This window comes from Nerophis ophidion, linkage group LG03 (genome assembly GCF_033978795.1).
Source record: "Nerophis ophidion isolate RoL-2023_Sa linkage group LG03, RoL_Noph_v1.0, whole genome shotgun sequence".
Lineage (NCBI taxonomy): Eukaryota > Metazoa > Chordata > Actinopteri > Syngnathiformes > Syngnathidae > Nerophis > Nerophis ophidion.
In genome coordinates, this window is record NC_084613.1 from 1,741,311 (window position 1) to 1,766,339 (window position 25,029).

Genomic DNA, 25,029 nt, shown 5'->3' on the forward strand with positions numbered 1-25,029 from the left:
TGTATTACAGGTTTTTTTTTTTTTTGACACCAACTACATCGTGCCGGACCTAGCAGGCAGCGATTCAGATCAAACCCGACAGTGTCATGTTACTGTACCTGGGTCGCCTGTGACCTGACCTGACTCTTTGCAGTTTGGCACTTGGCAATCACTCCAGCAGCACTGAGAGCAAACTCCACCAAACTACCTCTAAGTAATTTTGACATCTTCAATGCCACCAAAAAAATGTTCTCAAAAAAAGGCTCCAATGTAAATAAAGTAAGGCTCCACTTTTCCAAAAATGCGCTAGCTTGTTGGTGATAAACATTGTCTTTGCTATTGACTTGGTACTCATTAGCATTAGCGATTTTACATGGCCATTGGGCCAAATAGTTTTACTACTGAATAGACAGCTGGTCATATAAAATAAATGTTATAATACATGTTGACAATGTTGAAACCTGCTCTGCATCAAGTAGTAAGAACAAAAAAAAATCAAAAAATGTTTTAGTTTTGTTTGAAAATATTGAGGATGTATGAAAAAGTTCAACTTACAGACTGCATCATTTTCATCAAATATTTGTTCTCCTTTTTCTGTGTTGCAGTAGAGAGACAAACGGTTCAGAAGAGGACTTTTACTCGATGGATAAATCTGCATTTGAAAAAGGTTTGTTCACGTCTTCACAATGATGATCACATCAAAAGTCACGCTTGTGCTCCAACGACTGATGCAGTCAAAGAAAATATCATCACACACACTGCAAACACCTTTTTTAAATCATTTTATATCACATCAATCAGCGTATGTTGAAGTGGACAAGAATGAACAAAATGTGGTTTTCTATAATTAATTAATACCTACACTCTCAGGTTGTACGGTACACCGGTGCTAGTGTAGTACCAACATACTAATGAATCATATTTGATACTATACTGCCTCTATCATCCTAAACTAATGTCAAGTATCAAAGAAGAGAAGAAGAAGTGATTATTACATTTTAACAGAAGTATAGATAAAAACATGATAAAAGAGAAAGTAAACATAAATTAACAGTAAATGAACAAGTAGATTAATAATTCATTTTCTACCACTTGCCCTTAATAATTTTGACTAAGTAATAGAATGAGAAATGACACAATATATTCCTGCATATGTTTAATGTACCGTAAGATTTTTCGTTAAAATAAAGCCAATGATGCCATTTTTGTGGTCAACTATATTTAGAAAAGTATCGAAATACATTTTGGTACCGGTACCAAAATATTGGTATGGGGACAACTCTACTACATACTCTTTTTATTGATATAGTGAGGATGTAGCAAGATGAAATGTGCACCAACTGTCAACTGGGGGTCGCATCCTCATGCAGGATCCTTCCTCCAATGCAAACATGGACACTCCGGATGAAAACATAAAGGTAGGATATGATTTAATGAATATTACACCGTACCAAACAGACAAAAATAAACGAAAGAAAAGCGTGCCCAACACACGGGAAGCTGAGGCAACAACTTAGCACAGTCTAGAAGAGGAATAGATCAACATGACTGCTGCTTACAGCAAACAAGGAAGCCAGGAAGTTGTGATGAAAAAGGCAGGCTTAAATATTATCTCTTGATCAGACACAGGTGTGTCCCAAAAAACCGAGGCAGGTGAAAATGATAAGTAACCATAGTGACAAAACAAACAAGGAAGTGCAACCAGGAACTAAAGAAGTCCAAAACTAACAGAACATGATCCGGACCACGGATGATGACACCAACTTACAGAGTCAACCAAAGATCCCATTGATTTTTACATTGATGTCAACACAATTGGTTATTTTCTGCACACATTCATCAGTTCTTTATCTTATCTTTCTAACTTTATAGTCAGTCTTCATTCAATTGTTGTAATGTTTAGTTTTTTTGCAGACATTGTGCGTCTTTGTTTCTAGGACTGGCCGATAGGGCCAAAAACTGTATAACGATATAAGCGTTTTATATCGGTTGATATTGATAATTATTGATATCGAAAATAAGGACCAGGAGAAAAATTATTAAATGTAAACATTTATATTTGAAAAGTAACCTTCTTTCTATACATAATCCTGTCACCTGTCAACACAAGCATGGAAAACACTCAAACAATGTAAGCAAAACTGTAAAATCACATAATTACCATGACTTGATTAACGTGGGACTTAAAGAAGTTGAAAAACTTATTGGGGTGTTACCATTTAGTGGTCAATTGTACGGAATATGTACTGTACTGTGCAATCTACTAATAAAAGTATCAATCAATCAAAACACTTAACAATAATCTCTTGAAATGAAGAAGTAAGGAATGCATGAAAAATTGTGAAAACTATTTTCTGCTGGTTTAGTGGCAGGAAGTTAAAGCTGTGCTCTAAAGGGTGAGCGCGACTAAGGTGGTGTGGTAGTACCAGTCTTGGTGGGGGCGAGCAGTTTGCATAATTTACAGACCACATTGGTATGATTACAGTCCGCTTGAAAAAAAATCCAATAATATGCTGTACTGTCCATGTGATTTTTGCTGTTTTATCCACAATTTATTTGCTCTGTGCAGCCCTCATTTAGACTTTCTCTTTTGTTTTCACTCCATGTAAAGAATCAACAAGGCCCCGTTTACACTGGACACTAAATCTGATGTTTTTACCCTCAAGTGACACAGATCAGACATTTCTTAGCAATCTAAAACGCTCCAAAGTGCTTCAAGTCGGATCTTTTTGCATCCGATTCAAGTCATAGCAGGAGGTAGTCCCAATCCCATTGGAATGGGATCTTTTCAATGTGACTTAGACTTCCTTTTTATTGACTTTCAAATTTGAACTTTACAGCACAGATAAGGACGAAATTTCGTTACATAAGGTCATGGTAGTGCAGGATTAAAAAAAAGCAATAAGGTGCATATATAATTAAATAAATATATATATAAAATAAATAAATCTATATAAATAAATAAATAGACTACTGTACAGATAAATATATTGCACTTTTTGAAATGCGTCCACGTTTATGGATGTATGTTATTTTGTCTTTTTTATTCCAGCGAGTTAATCCATTTTGTGGGGAGTTGAGGGGATAATTTAATTGTGATGCGTTCAAGAGTCTTGCGGCCTGAGGGAAGAAGCTGTTACAGAACCTGGAGGTTCTGCTTCGGAGGCTGCGGAACCTCTTCCTAGAGTCCAGCAGTGAAAACAGTCCTTGGTAGGGGTGGGAGGAGTCTTTGCAGATTTTCTGAGCCCTGGTCAGGCAGCGGCTTTTTGCGGTCTCCTGGATAGGAGGAAGAGGAGTCCTGGTGATCTTTTGCGCCGACTGCAGTCTAAACCTAAATGAGACCTAAATGCGACTTTTACGTCATCTTTGGGCGAGCTGCCGTCGTTTGTGTGTCCAGCATCATCACTTTCCTTTTCTGCAATTCTCTTCTTCCTCCTGCAGTTGTTTTCCCTCATCCGCCTACTTCCTCTGCACAACAGCTGCAGCACAAAGCTACAAACACGCTGATCTGTGGCGTCCGTCTTCTATCCCGTAGTAGCCACTTCCTCATTGACAAAATCCGGGGTGTTCTGCCCAAAATTAGCCTCTTTGTTGAAAAAAACTAACTATAGAATTACGCTGCTGCCGCATCAAAGAATAGTTCCTAAAGTTTGGAAACGCCAATTTTGATATCAAAGAGAATATATAATAATCACTTACTTGTAGTGCCAGTGACAACACAACTGGTCAGGTAACTCTTTCACACTTGCTCTCCACTTCATTTGTTTACAGCAGGGGTCACCAACACGGGGCCCGCGGGCACCAGGTCGCCCGTAAGGACCAGATGAGTCGCCCGCTGGCCTGTTCTAAAAATAGCTCAAATAGCAGCACTTACCAGTGAGCTGCCTCTATTTTTTTTATTTTATTTTTTTACTAGCAAGCTGGTCTCGCTTTGCTGGACATTTTTAATTCTAAGAGAGACAAAACTCAAATAGAATTTGAAAATCCGTGAAAATATTTGAAAGACTTGGTCTTCACTTGTTTAAATAAATTCATTTATTTTTTACTTTGCTTCTTATGACTTTCAGAAAGACAATTTTAGAGAAAAAATACAACCTTAAAAATGATTTTAGGATTTTTAAACACATATACCTTTTTACCTTTTGAATTCCTTCCTCTTCTTTCCTGACAATTTAAATCAATGTTCAAGTAATTATTTTTTTTTTTATTGTAAAGAATAATAAATACATTTTAATGTAATTCTTAATTTCAGCTTCTGTTTTTTCGACAAATATTTGTGAAATATTTCTTCAAACTTATGATTAAAATTCAGAAAAAAAAATTCTGGCAAATCTAGAAAATCTGTACAATCAAATTTAAATCTAATTTCAAAGTCTTTAGAATTTCTTTCAACATTTTTGTTCTGGAAAATCTAGAAGAAATAATAATTTGTCTTTGTTAGAAATATAGCTTGGTCCAATTTGTTATATATTCTAACAAAGTGCAGATTGGATTTTAACCTATTTAAAACATGTCATCAAAATTCTAAAATTAATCTTAATCAGGAAAAATGACTAATGATGTTCCATAAATTCTTTTTTAAATTTTTTTCAAAAATATTTGAATTAGCTAGTTTTTCTCTTCATTTTTTTTTGGTTGAACTTTGAATTTTAAAGAGTCAAAATTGAATATAGACTATGTTTCAAAATTTAATTTTAATTTTTTTCGTGTTTTCTCCTCTTTTGAACCGTTCAATTAAGTGTTTTTTTCATCATTTATTCCCTACGAAAAAAACTTCTGTAAAAGGAAAACAAATGTATGACGGAATGACAGACAGAAATACCCATTTTTTTATATTTGTAAATTTATTTATTAAAGGTAAATTGAGCAAATTGGCTATTTCTGTCACTTTATTGAAGTGTGTATCAAACTGGTAGCCCTTGGCATGAATCAGTACCCAAGAAGTAGCTCTTGCTTTCAAACAGGTTGCTGAGCCCTGCTTTACACTTGATCTGACTGAACATACAATGCAGCCACTCTGTCTCCTGTGCACGTTTACACTGGAGTCTGATAAAGATCACATTTTACTTGCAGTTTAAACACTCAGCTGGAAAAAAAAACAAGTTGCAAAAAAATTGAATTTGGGCCACTTTGGCCTGCAGTGGAAATGAAGTCCAAGATGGCACAACCAAACCTGTTTTGTTTTTTGAAATGTTGTCCTGTCCAGCTGCTGGGATGTACAGATTCACTTCGAGAGTTGATACTGTTACCTGATTGGCTGTCAGCGTGTGACTCCCACTCATCAGTGATCACATCGTGCCCCACCAATGTTCGGTTTCCACCGGCAACGGGAAAAAAATAATCGAACGCATTTTTACTGATATCGAGTATGTGGCTAGGGCGATATTTATATATCCTTTTATCGCCCAATTCTACTTTTCTGCTTTTCGTTTGTTTCCAACAGACTGTGAACAGGATGTGATTTGAAGCATGGCTTAAAAAGACAGTGTTTATACCAGTGAAGACATGCATTTCTTCAATTTTATAGATTCACAGTTTAATCTAGGTGTTGGTATCGCAGGAATGATGGAAATATCAGTCTGGAAAGACTTGGGCTTCGGAACCAGAGGATCACTAATGGAGGGCGGCTGCGGGGAAACCTACATTTGTTACTAGTTTTTAATGACAGATGTATATTTGCTTCATCACCAGGCACCCTTTAAGAGTGCAGTGGATGATATTCATGGCATTAAAGAAATACATTAAAATAAAGGAGAAAATTAAAGAAAGAAATCATCCAAAACATGACCAAGCATGCAGCAGTTGGAGAGTTGCACTGTGAGTCTGCAAGATACTGAAACAGAATGAGTCGGCTGCGTCAGCCAAGGACGTTCAAATAATATCCAAACGGCGGGCATTTATCGACGAAAATACAAAGAATCTGCTTATGGCAAGATTGCCGGCAAAGCGGCGTGAATAAAATATCTGCTAGTTTCACTACTTATAACAGGGGTAGGGAACCTATGGTTCTAGAGCCAGATGTGGCTCTTTTGAAGACTGCATCTGGCTCTCGGATAAATCTGAGCTGACATTGCTTAACACGATAAGTCATGAATAATTCCACTTGTAATCACAGTGTTAAAAATAACATTCAAAATATCAAACATTCTCATGCTTTTTTATGTTCAAGAAGTTGTGTTAATGGTAAGAAGTAATTTATTTATTATTGGTTAGTGTGGGGCTTGTCCTCCTGGGGGTTCTTCAGACCACCAAGCACCAACATGAGAGCCTATTTTAGGGTTAAAATATTGTTTTATTTGCCAATAAGTCTCTCAGTTGCTTTCCAGCAATTGTCTTGTTCTCTATTGTCCTCACTCGTGCTCTGGCTCCAGCCCCAACCCCGTCTCTCCTCCTGGCTGCTGCTTATAACAGAGCGACAGGTGATTAGATAACAAGGCCCAGGTGGGCCATCCACGCACTTGTCGCTGATTTCGAGGCTGGTCCTGGCAACACCCCACTTTGCTGCAGGCCCGCAGGCCACGCCCCCTCTACAGTTAGCATCAGAATAACAATGTTATTACAAAGAATAAGAGACTTATTATACTCTAGAAATGTTGTTTTTTCTTAAAAATGCACACGTTTAGTTGTGTTCAGTGTTAAAAAAAATATTATATGGCTCTTACGGAAATACATTTTAAAATATTTGGCTTCTTGCCTCTCTCAGACAAAAAGGTTCCCGACCCCTGACTTATAAGAACAGAAATAAGTGAATTACCGTATTTTTCGGATTATAAATCGCTCCGGACTATACGTCGCATCGGCCAAAAATGCATAATAAAGAAGGAAAAACACTTATTTACGTGGCACTATTAGCCATTAGTCAATACCACTTACAAATAATTAGTTACTTCTTTTTAAAATAACCATAACAATATATTCAAATCATGCTTATTTACAATGTTGGTGTTGTTGTGACACATTCCTACTTTGTGTTTGTTGTCCAAGAGGGTGAGTCAGGGCCAGCTGAGCATCTTCTTCCAGCCTTTTGTCTTTGCACACAAAGCACTTCTCTTCTCTTGGCCGTTGCACAAAACTCTGACCTACTGAAGTACAGAAATACACTTGTGTTATTACATAGTAATACACTTGTGTTATTACATAGTAATTACACTTGTGTTATTACATAGTAATACACTTGTGTTATTACATAGTAATTACACTTGTGTTATTACATAGTAATTACACTTGTGTTATTACATAGTAATTACACTTGTGTTATTACATAGTAATTACACTTGTCTTGCATCGTTGCCCCCACAGTAATTTTTAAATGTTTTAAGTTTTTGGGGGAATTTTGCCTGTCATTCACAGTCCTTATCTAAGATGAGCACACATTTTTATTTTTTATGCATTCAAACTCGTAAATAAAGGCTAGCAAAAGTCAGCTAACAATAGAGCCAATTGGATTTGCTCTATTCCGCTTATAAAGCACTCTAACTAAAACTATATCAATGTGTTATATACGTGTTGCACGTTTATATTTATTGTAGTGACAGGCACTTTGTATAATAACTTTCCATTGTTTTCATTTTGTTATAATGACTGTAGCACTGTATTGGATCAAGCTTGCTCTTGTTTTTTTGCATATTTGAAATAAAAATATATCAATAAAACATGAACTATTTACTTATTTTACTAATTTGAAGCATACAGGGGCATATACATCCGCTATTTCCTTGAACAACTAGTACTAATCATTGCAGATTTCATGAGCGCTAACAAAGTGATTATACAGAACTTTAGTGTTTTTGTGCTACGGAGGATGTGCTACAAGTTTTAGAAGATGTGTGATGACTGAGCAGATCGAGCAAGTAGCAGTACTGCTAAGTGCTGAACTAACGATTCAAACTACAAACATTATAAAACAATCACTTACTGTCAGGGGGTTAACGGTACGTGTATTTGTATTGAACCGTTTCGGTACGGGGGTTTCGGTTCAATTCGGAGGTGTACATAATGAGTACACATGCTAGCAGCGACCGGGCTAGGACAGCATGTAAAAGCCAGAGCTGCCTCGTTAACATCACTCGTTTGGGAACACTTTGGCTGCGCGATACAACAATGGAGGACGGAGGTTTGCCGACATTGTTCAGCAGCTGCTTCTGACAACACGTGGAGGGGAGACACTCCTCCAGGGCTGATGTATTCTCGGGGGCAAAACCCTTCACTCTACCCGTCAGTGGGTCTCCACAGCTCCAGATTACAGAATAAATGAAGAGTCCGGCAATTAGTTGCAAATTGTGGCTTTATTGAGGTCTTGCACACAGCCAATCCAACAAAACACTAGCCAGTCCCCGCACTCATTAACGCTCCCTCACTTCTCTCGCCCACACACTCACTGACATCACATGCTGTCACATATTAAAGGGCCACACTTACTCTTATAACACATGCTATAACCCGTTTGAAGCGTCACCACCACATTCAAGCAGCCTCTCCTCTGCAAGTCAGGCAGGGCTGAAGCAATAACAAATGTTTTTATAGCAGCAGATTTTTAGTCCAAATTGCATTAAAAAACAGATTTTGACCCACTTCTATGGTGGAACATGCCAATCTGAGGCTGAGTTGACTTGAAACTGTTTAATGTTGCACTTTTTACATGTAGAAGAAAAGTTTTGTTATTTTATTTAGAACTTGAGGCAGTTTAATGTTGATTAACGTGGACCCCGACTTAAACAAGTTGAAAACTTATTCGGGGGTTACCATTTAATGGTCAATTGTACGGGATATGTACTGTACTGTGCAATCTACTAATAAAAGTATCAATCAATCAACCAAAAAAAGCACTTTATATGTAGAAACGTTTTGTTAAGAAACCATTCTGAGTCTTATCTTATTTAGTTTTTATTTTATATATGTTGACCACATTAACCCTGGCAAAGGACTCTGTGTGTATATGTAAATTATGCAATTGTTTACAAATTTGGTAAATAAATAACCATCCATCCATCCATTTCTACCGCTTATTCCCAAAAAATCTATATTTTGTAGTTTTCCTACTGTGCCGAAAATGAACCGAACCGTGACCTCTAAACCGAGGTACGTACTGAACCAACATTTTAGTGTACTGTTACACCTCTACTTACTGTATGTTTGCTCTGGCTGAGATGTCAACGAATGGAATGTTCACATCTTCCATTTGGAGAAAGAATTTATCCTAATCCACTCGGAGGTACAAAACAAAAAGTGCCTCAAACAAGCAATTTGGGGCTAAGTTGAATGTCAAAGTTGACCAACTTCTCGGTTTATGGCCACAACCTTCTGCTATCCAGGTGAGAGGCATGATTTATAATCTAAAATTAACTTTCACCAGCTCAGAGACGATGCAGTTGCTCACCGGCTCATATATGTCAATATAGCAGCATAAGCTAGTTGGCGCTCTGTGATCAATCTTATAAAAACAGTATCGCTAATACTTCAGTATTTAAGTAACGAGATGGAAGTGCACTATTGTTTGCATTTGGTGGAAGCTTTTTGGAGGTCTTTATGGGCGGAATGTTGTACTCCCGTGAGCTGCTTTGTTAGTCAACTCATACTTGCCGTATTTTCCCAATTAAATTGCAGAACAAAAATAACGATATGTGTTCTTGACTAACATAGGAATTCTTTATGATAAGCAAATTTAGAAAAGAAAGTACATTTCCCGATTGTAGCTGAGAAAAGCGCCAGCGCCCCCCACGACCCCAAAAGGGAATAAGCGGTAGAAAATGGATGGATGGATGGATGGAAGCGCATTTCCCCTTTAAGGCTTGGATGTTTGATGCCAACACACAAGGCATGTTTTTATTTCCACCTAACTTCTGAAAAATGACGTTCCTGGCATCTTGCCACACGGACTTTGCATTGAGCTCCAATAACCGAGCGAACATCCAAAGGTTTGTAGGACTTCAGTTGGTGTTAGGAGGATGATTGACACTTGCATCCCTGCCCCAGTCAGCACACCAAGCTGCCAGTGAACACCAGCAGAGACAAGAAACGCGAGAGAGAATACAGGAAGTGATAAAACTAAGAGTCTGTAAAGACGCAAGCCATGTCACAACATTTTCTTCGGGGACCTTTTATGTATCCCAGCTTTACACCAACTGCTGGGTGTCTGCTTGAATGCAACGTGGGAGCCAGTGATCATCCATCCATTTTCTACTCTTGTCCCTTTCAGGGTTGCGGGGGTGCTGGAGCCTGTCCCAGCTGCACCCTGGACAAAATATCCTATTGTTTTTCTTTTAATAGAAAAGTCATCTTATGTTACCTCCTCAGTGTGACCAACCCATTGAAGTCCAAGACCTTTTCCAAGAGATCCAAGATGGACGGATTCTCATGGCTCTTCTGGAAGAACTCTCTGGCTGCAAGCTGGTCAGACTCACACTCTTCTACTGGTTATTATAGCCACATAAATAAATGCTGTTATTGTGCAATAATTGCTGTGGATGTTTGTGGAATCATTGTCCAGCTTCATGGCTTCAAGAAGTCCTCTCATCGTATCTTCAGACTCAACAACATTGCCAAAGTCTTGGCCTTCCTCGAAGAGAGAAATGTGAGTGACACACAATAGTCGTGTTATCCAAAGGTTGGTAATTCAATTCAGTACATTCTGTGCATGTGTCCTGCTCAACAGGTGAAGCTTGTCAGTATCGACGCTGCTGATGTTGCTGATGGAAACTCCTCCATTATACTGGGACTCATTTGGAACATCATTCTCTTTTTCCAGGTTGACACACTTTTTCATACTTCATCTTTAAAGGCCTACTGAAAGCCACTACTAGCGACCACGCAGTCTGATAGTTTATATATCAATGATGAAATATTAACATTGCAACACATGCCAATACAGCCGCTTTAGTTTACTAAATTACAATCTTAAATTTCGCCTGGATGTATCCTGCTGAAACGTCTCGGTATGATGACGTGAGCGCGTGACGTCACGCATTGTAGAGGACATTTTGTTCCAGCATCGTTCCCAGCTATAAGTCATCTGTTTTCATCACATAATTACACAGTATTCTGGACATCTGTGTTGCTGAATCTTTTGCTATTTGTTCAATGAATAATGGAGACGTCAAAGAAGAAAGCTGTAGGTGGGAAGCAGTGTATTTTGGCCGCCTTTAGCAACACAAACATAGCCGGTGTTTCATTGTTTACATTCCCGAAAGATGACAGTCAAGCTTTACTATGGAACAGAGCGGTCAAGTGAACACGGTTGGATTGGACCACACACACAAAGTACAGTGTATTATGCAGCCATCATTTCGAAAGATCGTGTTTCGAAGAGAACCCTTGCGAAGGTCAGAGATGGGCATCGCCACCACCCGTCGACTGGTGCTGAAGAAAGGTGCGGGGCCGACCTTCAGGTTGTACAGGTACAACCATATAATCTCACTAAAACACAAGTAACACAATAAGCAGATAAGGGATTTTCCAGAATTATCCTAGTAATTTTGTCTAATAACATCTGAATCGCTCCCACTGTATAGTCTTTTTTTTTTCTTTTTTTTTTGTAGTCCTTCACTCTCACTTTCCTCATCCACGAATCTTTCATCCTCGCTCAAATTAAAGGGGAAATTGTCGCTTTCTCGGTCCGAATTGCTCTCGCTGCTGGTGGCCATGATTGTAAACAATGTTCAGATGTGAGGAGCTCCACAACCCGTGACGTCACGCACACATCGTCTGCTACTTCCGGTACAGGCAAGGCTTTTTTATTAGCAACCAAAAGTCGAGTCAGTGGGCATACATGACACGTGTGGTCACGACCTTCCCGATACCACCAAAAATTTCGGAAAAATCGGAGTATCCATAAGGAGGTGATCATCAAAAATTTCAGGAAGATTGGTGCATTTAGAAATATGTTATGACGGATAGAATTTTTCACCACAAGGGGGCGATAATGAAACCGCAATAGTCAAACATTTGTGTCCCACCCAACACGTCGACACACCATCAAACATGTCAGGAATATCCGATCTTATGTAAGAAAGTTGTGAAGTGAAGTGAAGTACAGTGGGGCATAAAAGTATTTAGTCAGCCAGCGATTGTGCAAGTTCTCCCACTTCAAATGATGACAGAGGTCTGTCATTTTCATCATAGGTACACTTCAACTGGGAGAGACAGAATGTGGAAAAAAAACATCCAGGAATTCACATTGTAGGAATTTTAAAGAATTTATTTGTAAATGATGGTGGAAAATAAGTATTTGGTCAAGCATTCAAAGCTCTCACTGATGGAAGGAGGTTTTGGCTCCAAATCTCAGGATACATGGCCCCATTCTTTCTTTCCTTAACACGGATCAATCGTCCTGTCCCCTTAGCAGAAAAACAGCCCCAAAGCATGATGTTTCCACCCCCATGCTTCACAGTAGGTGTGGTGTTCTTGGGATGCAACTCAGTATTCTTCTTCCTCCAAACACCACCAGTTGAGTTTATAGCAAAACAAATTCATGGATGATACAGCAGAGGATTGGGAGAATGTCATGTGGTCAGATGAAACCAAAATAGAACTTTTTTGTGTAAACTCAACTTGTTGTGTTTGGAGGAAGAAGAATACATCTTTCTTCTTTGACGTCTCCATTATTCATTGAACAAATTGCAAAAGATTAACCAACACAGACGTCCATAATACTGTGGAATTTTGCAATGAAAACAGCCGATTAATAGCTGGTCACGATGCTGGAACAAAATGTCCTCTACATTGCGTGACGTCACGCACACGCGTCATCATACCGAGACGTTTTCAGCAGGATATTTCGGCGCAAAATTTAAAATTGCCATTTAGTAAACTAAAAATTGGCATGTGTTGCAATGTTAGGATTTCATCATTGATATATAAACTATCAGACTGCGTGGTCGCTAGTAGTGGCTTTCAGTAGGCCTTTAACTTTAAAAACTGTTCATCTAATTTTGTTTGCTTTCAGTTGTTTTATTTTTACACTTTTTTATCGACATCAAGCTTAACAAAATGACACAAAACCCTCAAATACACTAGCAACTACTAAACTAGTCATCAATTCCAAGTCCCTTTTTCTCCTTCCTGTCAGATAAAGGAGTTGACTGGCAACATAAGGAGTCAGTTTCCGTCCACATCCAGCCTGTCATCCATAGCTGGCAGCTCTGATCCAGCTCCCCGCAACATTCCACTGAGCGAGACAGCGATGGTGGCCGCCAGCACAAGAGAAGACAGCAAGGCCATTAAAAAGCTGTTGCAGTGGGTACAGAAGCGAACGCGCAGGTGATTGTGAGCTTCCATTAACACCCAACTCTGGATGACTTTCATCGGTTCACCCCGTCTCAACGTTTGTTGCCTAGGTATGGTGTGGCGGTTCAGGACTTTGGCAAGAGCTGGACAAACGGTCTTGCTTTTCTCGCTGTCATCAAGTCTATTGACCCCAGCCTGGTAGACATGAGGAAGGCCTTGCTAAGGAACGCCAGAGAAAACCTTGAAGACGCTTTCAGGATCGCTCACTACAGCTTGGGTATCCCGCGCCTTCTTGAGCCTGAAGGTAATGTGCAAAAAAGAAGATTGTGATCTGTAAATCTCCTTGTTGTCCAGGCGGTGACTAAAAAGTATGAGCACTGAGTAGTTCAGCCTCATGAAGCACGACTACAACGCATTAAATGTGTGATTTCATGTGTAGTGGACTCTCTTAATGTCAAAATCTTATTTAAAAGGTCGTAAATAGTTTTTTTAAGCCCCAGCTATGAAAATATTCCATTTATAATCAGTGATTCCTGTTGTGCGGAAATTATTTTATTGCAGCAAAGTCCATGATCAATAAACGAGGGACGACCATATAAGATCATAATGATCCAACACTGCAGAATGTTCCCTTTTCCTTCATTCTGTTTACATCCATGATGGCGATGAATACTGATACCAAACAAGGAACACAATTTCTCCCACTTCTTTGATTACAAGCTGTCACTCTCGGGCAGAAAGAAGTGCTACTCATGACCCTGACTGGCTGAAGATAACAGATTTCTTGATTATTTATTCAATGTACATTAAATCATTTTGCAGGTTATAAAGACATTTTATTTTCCACATAAACTTCATTGCCTACAGTTTCAACCGCATCACATCAGTTTTATTTGGGCCATGACTTCATTCTGTTTGTCCTCAACTGCACACCTTCGGACTCCACCAAAAATGGTATCAGGAACCTGATTTGCTGACTGGATAGTTCCAACAAAAATGAGTCCTTGACATTAGATTCAGCAATAAAAAGATATCTTTAGCAAAAGCACGATTATGCATTCTCCAAAACCTTCGCCCAGACGAACTCAGACGTGAATTTATTATTTCTGGGGAATGTTGGATGAGTTTCAAATTCCGAAGAGAACGTGACTGAGCCTGAATGCTGCTTAACTTTGTCTCTCTTACTTAAAGAAATATGCAACTCTTCACTCTTTTGCTTTGATTTATTGTGCTAGTCTGATCCTGACTGATGTTGACTGTGGCGGTCTCTTGTGGCCAGAAATGGTAATGCAATAGAGACAGTGTTGCTTTTGACTTGGTGCTATGGCTAGGCAGGGGCATCACTACATTTGAAGAACATGGGGGGGGGCTTAGCCCCCAGAAGTTTCCTGGGATGCAAGTGCATGATTTTTGCACTTGCAATAACTTTCTGGCCCTGTATTAGAAATACACAAGAAAGACTGAATACATCTAAATGGCTGAAAGTAGAAGTGTAAGAAAGCTTTAGTAAGCATGAGATGGCCCGAACACGTAAAGACGTGTTGTTGCCTGGAAAAGCTAGCAGCCAACTGGGATCTGAGCCGAGGATGTCTTTGTGGCTTGTGCAGCCCTTTGAGACACTTGTGATTTAGGGCTATATAAATAAACTTAGATTGATTGATTGAACTTGCAAACAGGAAACGTTGTACAGATGATAGCCGTGTAAACCAACCTGCACATCACTACAGAGTGGATCTGAAAAGTTTCTGGTGGAAATCCACTTTCTTGCCTGTAAAACAGGAGCTGGATGTCCACCCAAAGACATGTTGTCTGTGCACAACCTCTTGGATTCACAATTTCTGCACTTGTAATATTTCTTTGCTTACAACTTGTTACTGTACTAGATTTGCACCACAAATACTGAAGACATTGAAATGATTGAAAAGCAGTATTGTTAGTCTCTTATTATTACTCTAATGGTAAGTCAAGGCAGGTGTCAAATTCAAGGCCCACAGGCCACACCTTGCCAGTAAGGATGGTTGATATGGACTATCACAAGAACCTGCCATTTACTGTATAGTGAAAGCGATACAATTCAACATAGAAAAACTCCAATAGAACCCCACCTTTTTTGACAATAAGGCTGTCAGTGTATCCACTCTTCAGAGCCCTGGAAACACTACTATGAAATAACAATAAGGCATTAAAGTACGTCAGTTAAGTTTAAGTATCACACCTACACTGCAAAGATGTAGTAGCGTGATGTACTTATGTTGCGTTTGGACCAGATTTTCCTCCAAGGGAATTGCAGTTATTGGTCAATCCCAAGTTCTTTTGATGACACATAAACTGAGTTTAAATGATCACCAAGAACAGAATAGGTATTTTGCAATGTATTCCAAAGCTTTGGAGAGACCAACCTAAAAAAAACACATTCAAATTGCGTCGCCAAGTTGATCTGAAAACATTACGGAAGCGCTGTGTTCTTCAGTATGTCCCTCGCCCCCACCCTCCAGAACGAATACACATGTCTATTGTTCTCCTTAGCTGGAGACAGGATGAGATAGGAAAAAGGATTATTGCTACTCCCTGCATTCCAAGCTCAAGGTAGTCCACAGTGTACAATCGGTCATGAGATGGAGAAAAGATAGAAAGAGTAAAAGATGGAACACTAGCTATTTCAAATATGACTATAGAAAAGAAATAACTCTTAAATATGGATATATGTAGATATCTATCTCCGTCTCGTATCATAGGGTACGAAAGTTACTTTTCTTTCAGTCGTATTATAAACATTATTATTATGAGTTTTATATAAGGCTATATTAGTACACTTTGATTGATTGAGATAGAGTTATGATGCAACTTCCGTGTGAACTCTCCCACGCTTTGGTTGCATAATTCTGATTCATGATCATGCTTATCATGACTGTCATCATTAGTCACCCATCCTGACGGATGCAAGATAAATTGTTTATAAATGAGCAAAAACAGGCAAAAATAATGTTTTAGGAACTCACGTCAATGATCTTCACTCATCGCCAACACGCTCTTCAGAGCACACATCGAGGCAAGTGTCCCCTAAACTGCGGGAGACATTGTTAGGACCTGATCAAGGAGGTGACCCCAGGATGCAGAGACGAGAGGCAAGGTAGAATTACAAAAAGTAATAAGTCAAAAAAGTGCAACAAAAGGCGATGGGGCAGAAGTGCACACCATAAATAAACAAACAAAAACAGGTTCGTCAGTGGTCGGCAGGGGAAATGGCCAGGGCGCTCTGAGCACAGCAAAAAGTCGAACACAGAATCCTCTTTACCTCAGGGAGGCTAGGAAACAAACACAAAGAGGTGAGGGATTACAGGACTAAGGAGAGACAACATACCAGGACTGACAAAGTGAAGCAGGCGCATGCACGTGGGAAGATCAGGAGACAACAACCGGCAAGACCCAGCTGTCAGTGACGAGCTTAAATACTTCTAGGTAGAAATTGGTTGCAGGTGTGCCTCGCTGGGGACTAATGGACTGAAGAAAACACACATCACCATAAAAGAGAAGGCAGGGAAATGATAAAACACAGCAGACATCTTCTTTCATAATCTTCTCCACAGTGCAGAAAATGTTGACTTTGATTAGACAGAATCCTTTCAATGGCCACAAATGCGCCAGACGACTAGAGTTGAAGCATGTCTACTTCTGTAAACTCTGCAGGACCTGCGAAGTCATGACCACATGTCTGTATTTGCCTCAGTTTGCATTCTCATTTGATGCTGGACACATTTCTTTTGGAATGTGAAGAAAATATAAAAAGATAGGATTTCACAACAAAAATCTAATGTGAATTGGAGTTCCTACCCAGCGGTGTTGTGAAGGAAATAAACGTAGCCTTAATTAATGCTGCTGCTGTCTAGCTGGTCCTGGCAAAGGTGAGAGTTAAAACACGGACTGGACTTTCAGTATAATAATGCCAGCATTACTGAAGGAACGGATCGGATTGGATAATAAGTACTGTCAAAGGGTCTTTAAATGATTTATAATCATAGTAAATAATTACAGGTTATGTTATTTATCAAACTCATATCCTGCATATTTATATTAAAATGTTATGCAATTTTCTGTAAAAACCAAAAACAAAAATGAATCCCACTAAATTATTTAGGGGAGGCTTAACAATACCTTGTTGAAAGCCCCCATAAAATAGGCCCTACAACACCCAGGTATTGGTAAGAACCTCACATTACGTATTATTGTGATGCTGCATATGATGTGGTGATATCCTACATGTTTGACTGATCGATGTAAAATACTAGTTGTGTATACAGTTTTCAGCCAAATCACCCATACATACATTGGTGTGTTTACACAGAACAGGCCAGTGACGTGCGGTGAGGTTCATGGCTGGTGAGGCACTGACTTCATCACAGTCAGATTTATAAACATATCAACCCTATAGAGTATCTTATTCACCATTTGATTGGCAGCAGTTGACAGGTTATGTTTGAAAGCTCATATTCTTCCCTGCTTGGCACTCAGCATCAAGGGTTGGAATCGGGGGTTAAATCACCAAAAATGATTCCCTGCCGCTGCTGCTCACTGCTCCCCTCACCTCCCAGGCGGTGATCAAGGGGATGGGTCAAATGCAGAGGACAAATTTCACCACACCTAGTGTGTGTGTGTGTGTGTGTGTGTGTGTGTGTGTGTGTGTGTGTGTGTGTGTGTGTGTGTGTGTGTGTGTGTGTGTGTGTTTGTGACAATCATTGGTACTTTAACTCAATGTAGCAGGTACTTTAGCTAGTATAGTATAGTATAGTATAGTATAAATTACACTTATTATCATTATTAGCAATAATACTGCTAACATTAACAATATTAAATAATCACATGTATGTACAAAATAACAAACACGACAGTACACAGTGTTGTCTCCATGACAGGTGTGACACAGTGTTGTCACTATGACAGGTGTGACACAGTGTTGTCACCATGACAGGTGTGACGCAGTGTTGTCACTATGACAGGTGTGACGCAGTGTTGTCACTATGACAGGTGTGACACAGTGTTGTCACTATAACAGGTGTGACACAGTGTTGTCACTATGACAGGTGTGACACAGTGTTGTCACTATGACAGGTGTGACACAGTGTTGTCACTATGACAGGTGTGACACAGTGTTGTCACTATGACAGGTGTGACACAGTGTTGTCACTATGACAGGTGTGACACAGTGTTGTCACTATGACAGGTGTGACACAGTGTTGTCACTATGACAGGTGTGACACAGTGTTGTCACTATGACAGGTGTGACACAGTGTTGTCACTATGACAGGTGTGACACAGTGTTGTCACTATGACAGGTGTGACACAGTGTTGTCACTATGACAGGTGTGACACAGTGTTGTCACTATGACAGGTGTGACACAGTGTTGTCACTATGACGCCACAATACTCAGTCACCACATTTAAGTACCTAAAATAAAGACTCGACATAAATATAAATTCAATCGGATCAGAAACATTGGAGGAAACGAGATTAAAACTGGATGCTAACCATCCATCCATTTTCTACCGCTTATTCCCTTTTGGGATGGCGGGGGGGCGCTGGCGCCTATCTCAGCTACAATCAGGCGGAAGGCGGGGTACACCCTGGACAAGTCGCCACCTCATCGCAGGGCCAACACAGATAGACAGACAACATTCACACACTAGGGCCAATTTAGTGTTGCCAATCAACCTATCCCCAGGTGCATGTCTTTGGAGGTGGGAGGAAGCCGGAGTACCCGGAGGGAACCCACGCATTCACGGGGAGAACATGCAAACTCCACACAGAAAGATCCCAAGTCTGGATACGAACCCAGGACTGCAGGAACTTCGTATTGTGAGGCAGACGCACTAACCCCTCTGCCACCGTGAAGCCCATGCTGATGCTAACCGTGATGCTAACCGCCCATAGAAAATACATGGGTACGGCTAGTAGCTACTATTAGAAAACAGATAGACTTACCAACTCGGCTTAATATCTCAACATCGACACACTCTTTCGTCACAACTCGGCCCTGATGGTCGGCACCTATAAGTTTATGATTAGTTAGGACTGCTGTAGTGTAAACAAAATTGTTTTAATGTGGTATATATGTTCGACATCGCTAGCATTAGCGTCTGTTATTCCTCTTCATCCAGCGTGTTAGAAGGTTGCAGAAGGCGTGCATGCATGCGTGTGAGTGCATGCATGCGAGTGAGTGCATACAACTTGTTTACATTCAGACAAGGCAATAGCTTTCGTGGATGTGGATTTCATTTTGGTTTCCGACCTCGAAACTGGAATGCTTGCAACTCTGCTGTGGCGTCATTCCCAGCTCCGACTTCTGAGGTAAATGGAACATAAGACAATAAGACGGGGGGGTGGGGGACAATTGGGATTCAGCAAAAAGGAGGTAAGAACTACCTGTTTTTTTTACCCAGGTTTTACATGGTCTGACTCTCTTCAATATTAGATGGAAAGTTGGAAGGACTTCTGAAAGGCCTGATTCGTTGTTTCCAAATTGCCACACTATCTTGGTGTTAGCATAACAGTAGTAAATGTTATTTTTGTCTCCTCCAGATGTGACCAGCAATGCACCAGATGAACAGTCCATCATGACATACGTGTCACAGTTCCTTGAGCACTTCCCGGGCACAGAGGAGGTACAAATCCATGAATGCACATAAGTGACACGTTTCTGGCATCACATTGCAGAGAAGCTGTCATCTGATGACGAGTACTGATTCTGGCTTTACCATTTCTCAGCCAAAACAGGCTTACCCGCTGATTGAAAGGAGCACCTCCATGGGCCGACTCAACTTCCGTAACGCCGACCTGCACCACTTGGTGAATAATGCTCACTCTGGCCGAGTGAAGGACAGGTTCTTAATGTTCCAGAAGGACTCTGCACAACCTCCATCCAAAATCTTGTGTTCGTCCATGTCAGAGGACAGAGGGGGCATGTCACCAGCTATTAAACCAGCCATGTCTCGCACTTGGTTTAGTGAAGACTTCTTGGCTGATTCCCCCTTCACAAAAGACAGTTTGAGCAGCGTGGAAGAAAACCTGAAAGAACCGACAGAAGATGTCTCAACCAGCTCCATGGAGGACTCCCAGCTGAATGATCCTCACTCTCCCATTGACTCGACATTACCTGAGTTAGTGACAACTGAATCCGTCATGGGCGATTCAGCTATTAACTCTCCAGATTCCTGGGTGGAGAGCGAGGAATGTGCTGTTCCTGTGAAGAGCCAGAGTGACAGTTTACTGTATGATTGCACGACACCTTGGGATGTTTACCGTGCTATTCCCGTGAAAATTACGACCGTTGATGGAGGTTTTGTCCACCTTGCGGAGAAAGTGCTAGATGACCAGTCAATGGCTGAGTCATTTATTGATGAAGGAGTCTTTTCACTCAACTCCTTAAGTAGTATGCAAGACGAAATTCTAGGCACCAGAGAGAAAAAGGTGCTGGACAATGACATGGTCAAAGAAAAGAATGAGGTAAATCTCGAGAGCCATAAAGACTTTTCACCGAAACCGTTGAAAGAACTTGAATTGGACAACGAGCGTGAGAAAACAGATTGTCATTATCAACAAATTGATGCAAGTTATTGTCAAAAAGAAGAAATATCCATAGAAGAATCTCCTTTTGAAAAATCATCATCCTTTGGAGGTGGTAATCAGCCGGAAAGTGATGATTCTAACCAATTCCAAAACTTGTCTAAACCTGAACCCCAATCATCATCCGTCCAAAAACCTGGGGAGAAGTACGGAGTTACGCCAAGCTGTTCTAGAGAAGACAAGTGTTTAGAGCAACCTACGGATCCTTTATTGTTGGTTGATAAAGGACCATTTAATGACCAGACAAATAGACTTCAAGGTGAAAATGTTGGTAAAGGACTTCAAATGGAAAATGAATGCCATAAAACGCACAATTCTCAACAAATCGATGAAATTTATTTTCTTAAAGATGAAGAGTCCTTAAAGGAAGACGCAGGCCTTGTAAAACTGTCGTCCTTCGGAGACGACGTTTTACTGGAAAGAGATGAACCTCAAGCATATTCTGACCAAGAATTCAAAGGGCAGTATATTGCTCCACCAAGCTCTTACGGAGAGAGTTTGAAGCAAGCGGTGGACACCTGCCAAGTTATTGAAGGAGAGTTTGATTGTGAAAACAATCATGAAGAAGTACTTCCGTTCAAAGATGAATGTAAGAACACAGAAAGCTTGTTACAGGACAGAGGAGCTGAGGCAGATGGAGTTGTACTTGAAGGGACGGAAGCCGCCACAGTAACGCAAAATGAAGCCATCGACGGGGCCAGAAGATGCTGCCCAGATCTTCCAACAGACTTGAGCTCTGAGAACCAATATGAAATCTCACAAATAAGTTCAAAGCAATATGCAAGAACTGATACTAGGAGTCAAACACCTGGACAGGACAGGACAACAAGACCGTCAGATGAGCGTCTACTCCCAGCTGAGAAAGCTCCTGTGTGTTGTGAAGCACCTGAGACCTCCAGGAAAACGGAGGAAGAGCTTGGCAGGTGCACATCAACAGAAGACATAGCTTGTGACTTCAACGAGCCGATGGATCTGTTTTACCCGTACAAAGAGGAAAACGTATTCACAGAGCCGCTCGATAACGAAATGCAGAGCTGGCCGTCTGTCTTGACTGTCTCTGCCTTGGAGCCAGCTCCAGCTTCCAAGATGCCGCCAGAAGACCAACCCCTTTGTGCCATGGAGGATAACTTCCTTGTGGATTTGCTACATAACGATAATAAGGTATGTCATTCTCCCAATCATTAGAAGCTTTAGATGTTATGGTTACAACATTGACTTGTTCAGTCGATATCATCGACTCGACCCTCTGTCCTGTTTTCTTTCTATCTACAATTTCCTCTTTTGATGCGATTCATTCAGAGGGCCTACCTTTGCAAACATCTTCTCCACCTATTTTGGATCAAACTTTACAGTAAAAGTGCTGTAACACATCTCCAATAACACTCCATCTCTCCCAACTGTAAATGGGCTGTAAATGATACTGATACACCCGTAGCATTCGGGACCTGGAATTTTCTTAGTTCATTAGCAACAAAGGAAGCCAATAGGCTAAGTGTCTTGGTTTCTCACCCAGTTGACTTCCCCAAAAAGACTGCCCCTCGCGCCACCGTGGACAATTCAACAACTCACAGTCCTCTCAGAAGGAGAACTTTTGCAAGGCTCATGGCGGCGTCTGTAGGGCCAGCATAGTGATGACCGTACACAGAAATCAGAACTACTTTATTAATCCCATCCATCCATCCATCTTCTTCTGCTTATCAGAGGTCGGGGTGTGGGGGAAGCAGCCTAAGCAGGGAAGCCCCGACTTCCCTCTCCCCAGCCACTTTGTCTAGCTCTTCCCGGGGGATCCCGAGGCGTTCCCAGGCCAGCCGGGAGACATAGTCTTCCCAACGTGTCCTGGGTCTTCCCCGTGGCCTCCTACCGGTTGGACGTGCCCTAAACACCTCCCTAGGGAGGCATTCGGGTGGCATTCTGACCAGATGCCCGAACCACCTGCTCCTCTCCATGTGGAGGAGCAGCGGCTTTACTTTGAGTTCCTCCCGGATTTCAGAGCTTCTCACCCTATCTCTAAGGGAGAGACCCACCACCCGGCGGAGGAAACTCCTTTCAGTTGCTTGTCCTTTCGGTCATGACCCAAAGCTCATGACCATAGGTGAGGATGGGAACCTAGATCGACTGGTAAATTGAGAGCTTTGCCTTCCGGCTCAGCTCCTTCTTCACCACAACGGATCGATACAGCGTCCGCATTCCTGAAGACGCCGCACCGATCCGCCTGTCCATCTCACCATCCACTCTTCCCTCACTCGTGAACAAGACTCCCAGGTACTTGAACTCCTCCATGTGGGGAAGGGTCTCCTCTCCAACCCGGAGATGGCACTCCACCCTTTTCCGGGCAAGAACCATGAACTCAGACTTTTTATTATCCCTGAGGGGAAATTAAACTTTTCAGCACAATCCCATTCAAGATCAGACAAACAAGCATAAACCAGCTGGAGCCAAGGATGAAAGAGCAGCATGCAGGTCCGGAGCTGCAGGTTGCAGACCCCTGGTCAAGATGGACATGGGAGCTGCAGGTTGCAGACCCCTGGTCAAGATGGACATGGGAGCTGCAGGTTGCAGACCCCTGGTCAAGATGGACATGGGAGCTGCAGGTTGTAGACCCCTGGTCAAGATGGACATGGGAGCTGCAGGTTGCAGACCCCTGGTCAAGATGGACATGGGAGCTGCAGGTTGCAGACCCCTGGTCAAGATGGACATGGGAGCTGCAGGTTGCAGACCCCTGGTCAAGATGGACATGGGAGCTGCAGGTTGTAGACCCCTGGTCAAGATGGACATGGGAGCTGCAGGTTGTAGACCCCTGGTCAAGATGGACATGGGAGCTGCAGGTTGCAGACCCCTGGTCAAGATGGACATGGGAGCTGCAGGTTGCAGACCCCTGGTCAAGATGGACATGGGAGCTGCAGGTTGTAGACCCCTGGTCAAGATGGACATGGGAGCTGCAGGTTGCAGACCCCTGGTCAAGATGGACATGGGAGCTGCAGGTTGCAGACCCCTGGTCAAGATGGACATGGGAGCTGCAGGTTGCAGACCCCTGGTCAAGATGGACATGGGAGCTGCAGGTTGCAGACCCCTGGTCAAGATGGACATGGGAGCTGCAGGTTGCAGACCCCTGGTCAAGATGGACATGGGAGCTGCAGGTTGCAGACCCCTGGTCAAGATGGACATGGGAGCTGCAGGTTGTAGACCCCTGGTCAAGATGGACATGGGAGCTGCAGGTTGTAGACCCCTGGTCAAGATGGACATGGGAGCTGCAGGTTGCAGACCCCTGGTCAAGATGGACATGGGAGCTGCAGGTTGTAGACCCCTGGTCAAGATGGACATGGGAGCTGCAGGTTGCAGACCCCTGGTCAAGATGGACATGGGAGCTGCAGGTTGCAGACCCCTGGTCAAGATGGACATGGGAGCTGCAGGTTGTAGACCCCTGGTCAAGATGGACATGGGAGCTGCAGGTTGTAGACCCCTGGTCAAGATGGACATGGGAGCTGCAGGTTGCAGACCCCTGGTCAAGATGGACATGGGAGCTGCAGGTTGCATGACAACCAAGTCTTATATTCCATTCAAAATAAAGCACTTCTACTTTCTTTTTCTCCTTTTCTTACTTGGTGCAGGCGGAGAAAGACAGCACGTCTGCACCCGGAGAACCACGCCAGCTTCCTGGACTCATGGGAGCTTTTCCAATTACCTACAGCGATGGAAGCCAAGACTCTTTCAAGGAAATCACAGAGTCTGGGAGGTAGGCTTTTATTCTGACACTTAGAACCACACTTTTATTCTGACACTTAGAACCACACTTTTATTCTGACACTTAGAACCACACTTTTATTCTGACACTTAGAACCACACTTTTATTCTGACACTTAGAACCACACTTTTATTCCGACACTTAGAACCACACTTTTATTCCGACACTTAGATCCACACTTTTATTCTGACACTTAGAACCACACTTTTATTCTGACACTTAGAGAACCACACTTTTATTGTGACACTTAGAACCACACTTTTATTCTGACACTTAGAACCACACTTTTATTCTGACACTTAGAACCACACTTTTATTCCGACACTTAGAACCACACTTTTATTCTGACACTTAGAACCACACTTTTATTCTGACACTTAGAACCCCACTTTTATTCTGACACTTAGAACCACACTTTTATTCCGACACTTAGAACCACACTTTTATTCCGACACTTAGAACCACACTT

At 41.6% G+C, this 25,029-nt stretch overlaps 1 protein-coding gene across 3 annotated transcripts in view; it reads left to right on the plus strand.

Moving 5' to 3' along the window:
- clmna (calmin a) overlaps positions 1–25,029 on the plus strand; it is a 49,841-nt gene that overhangs the window by 12,718 nt on the left and 12,094 nt on the right. For all 3 annotated transcript variants that reach the window (XM_061893873.1, XM_061893874.1, XM_061893876.1), the window contains exons 2-10: positions 585–646; positions 10,273–10,368; positions 10,466–10,549; positions 10,631–10,723; positions 13,043–13,233; positions 13,311–13,504; positions 19,775–19,857; positions 19,961–21,979; positions 24,427–24,551. In XM_061893873.1, coding sequence (XP_061749857.1) covers positions 585–646; positions 10,273–10,368; positions 10,466–10,549; positions 10,631–10,723; positions 13,043–13,233; positions 13,311–13,504; positions 19,775–19,857; positions 19,961–21,979; positions 24,427–24,551 — 2,947 coding nt within the window. The remainder of the gene's footprint in view (positions 1–584; positions 647–10,272; positions 10,369–10,465; positions 10,550–10,630; positions 10,724–13,042; positions 13,234–13,310; positions 13,505–19,774; positions 19,858–19,960; positions 21,980–24,426; positions 24,552–25,029) is intronic.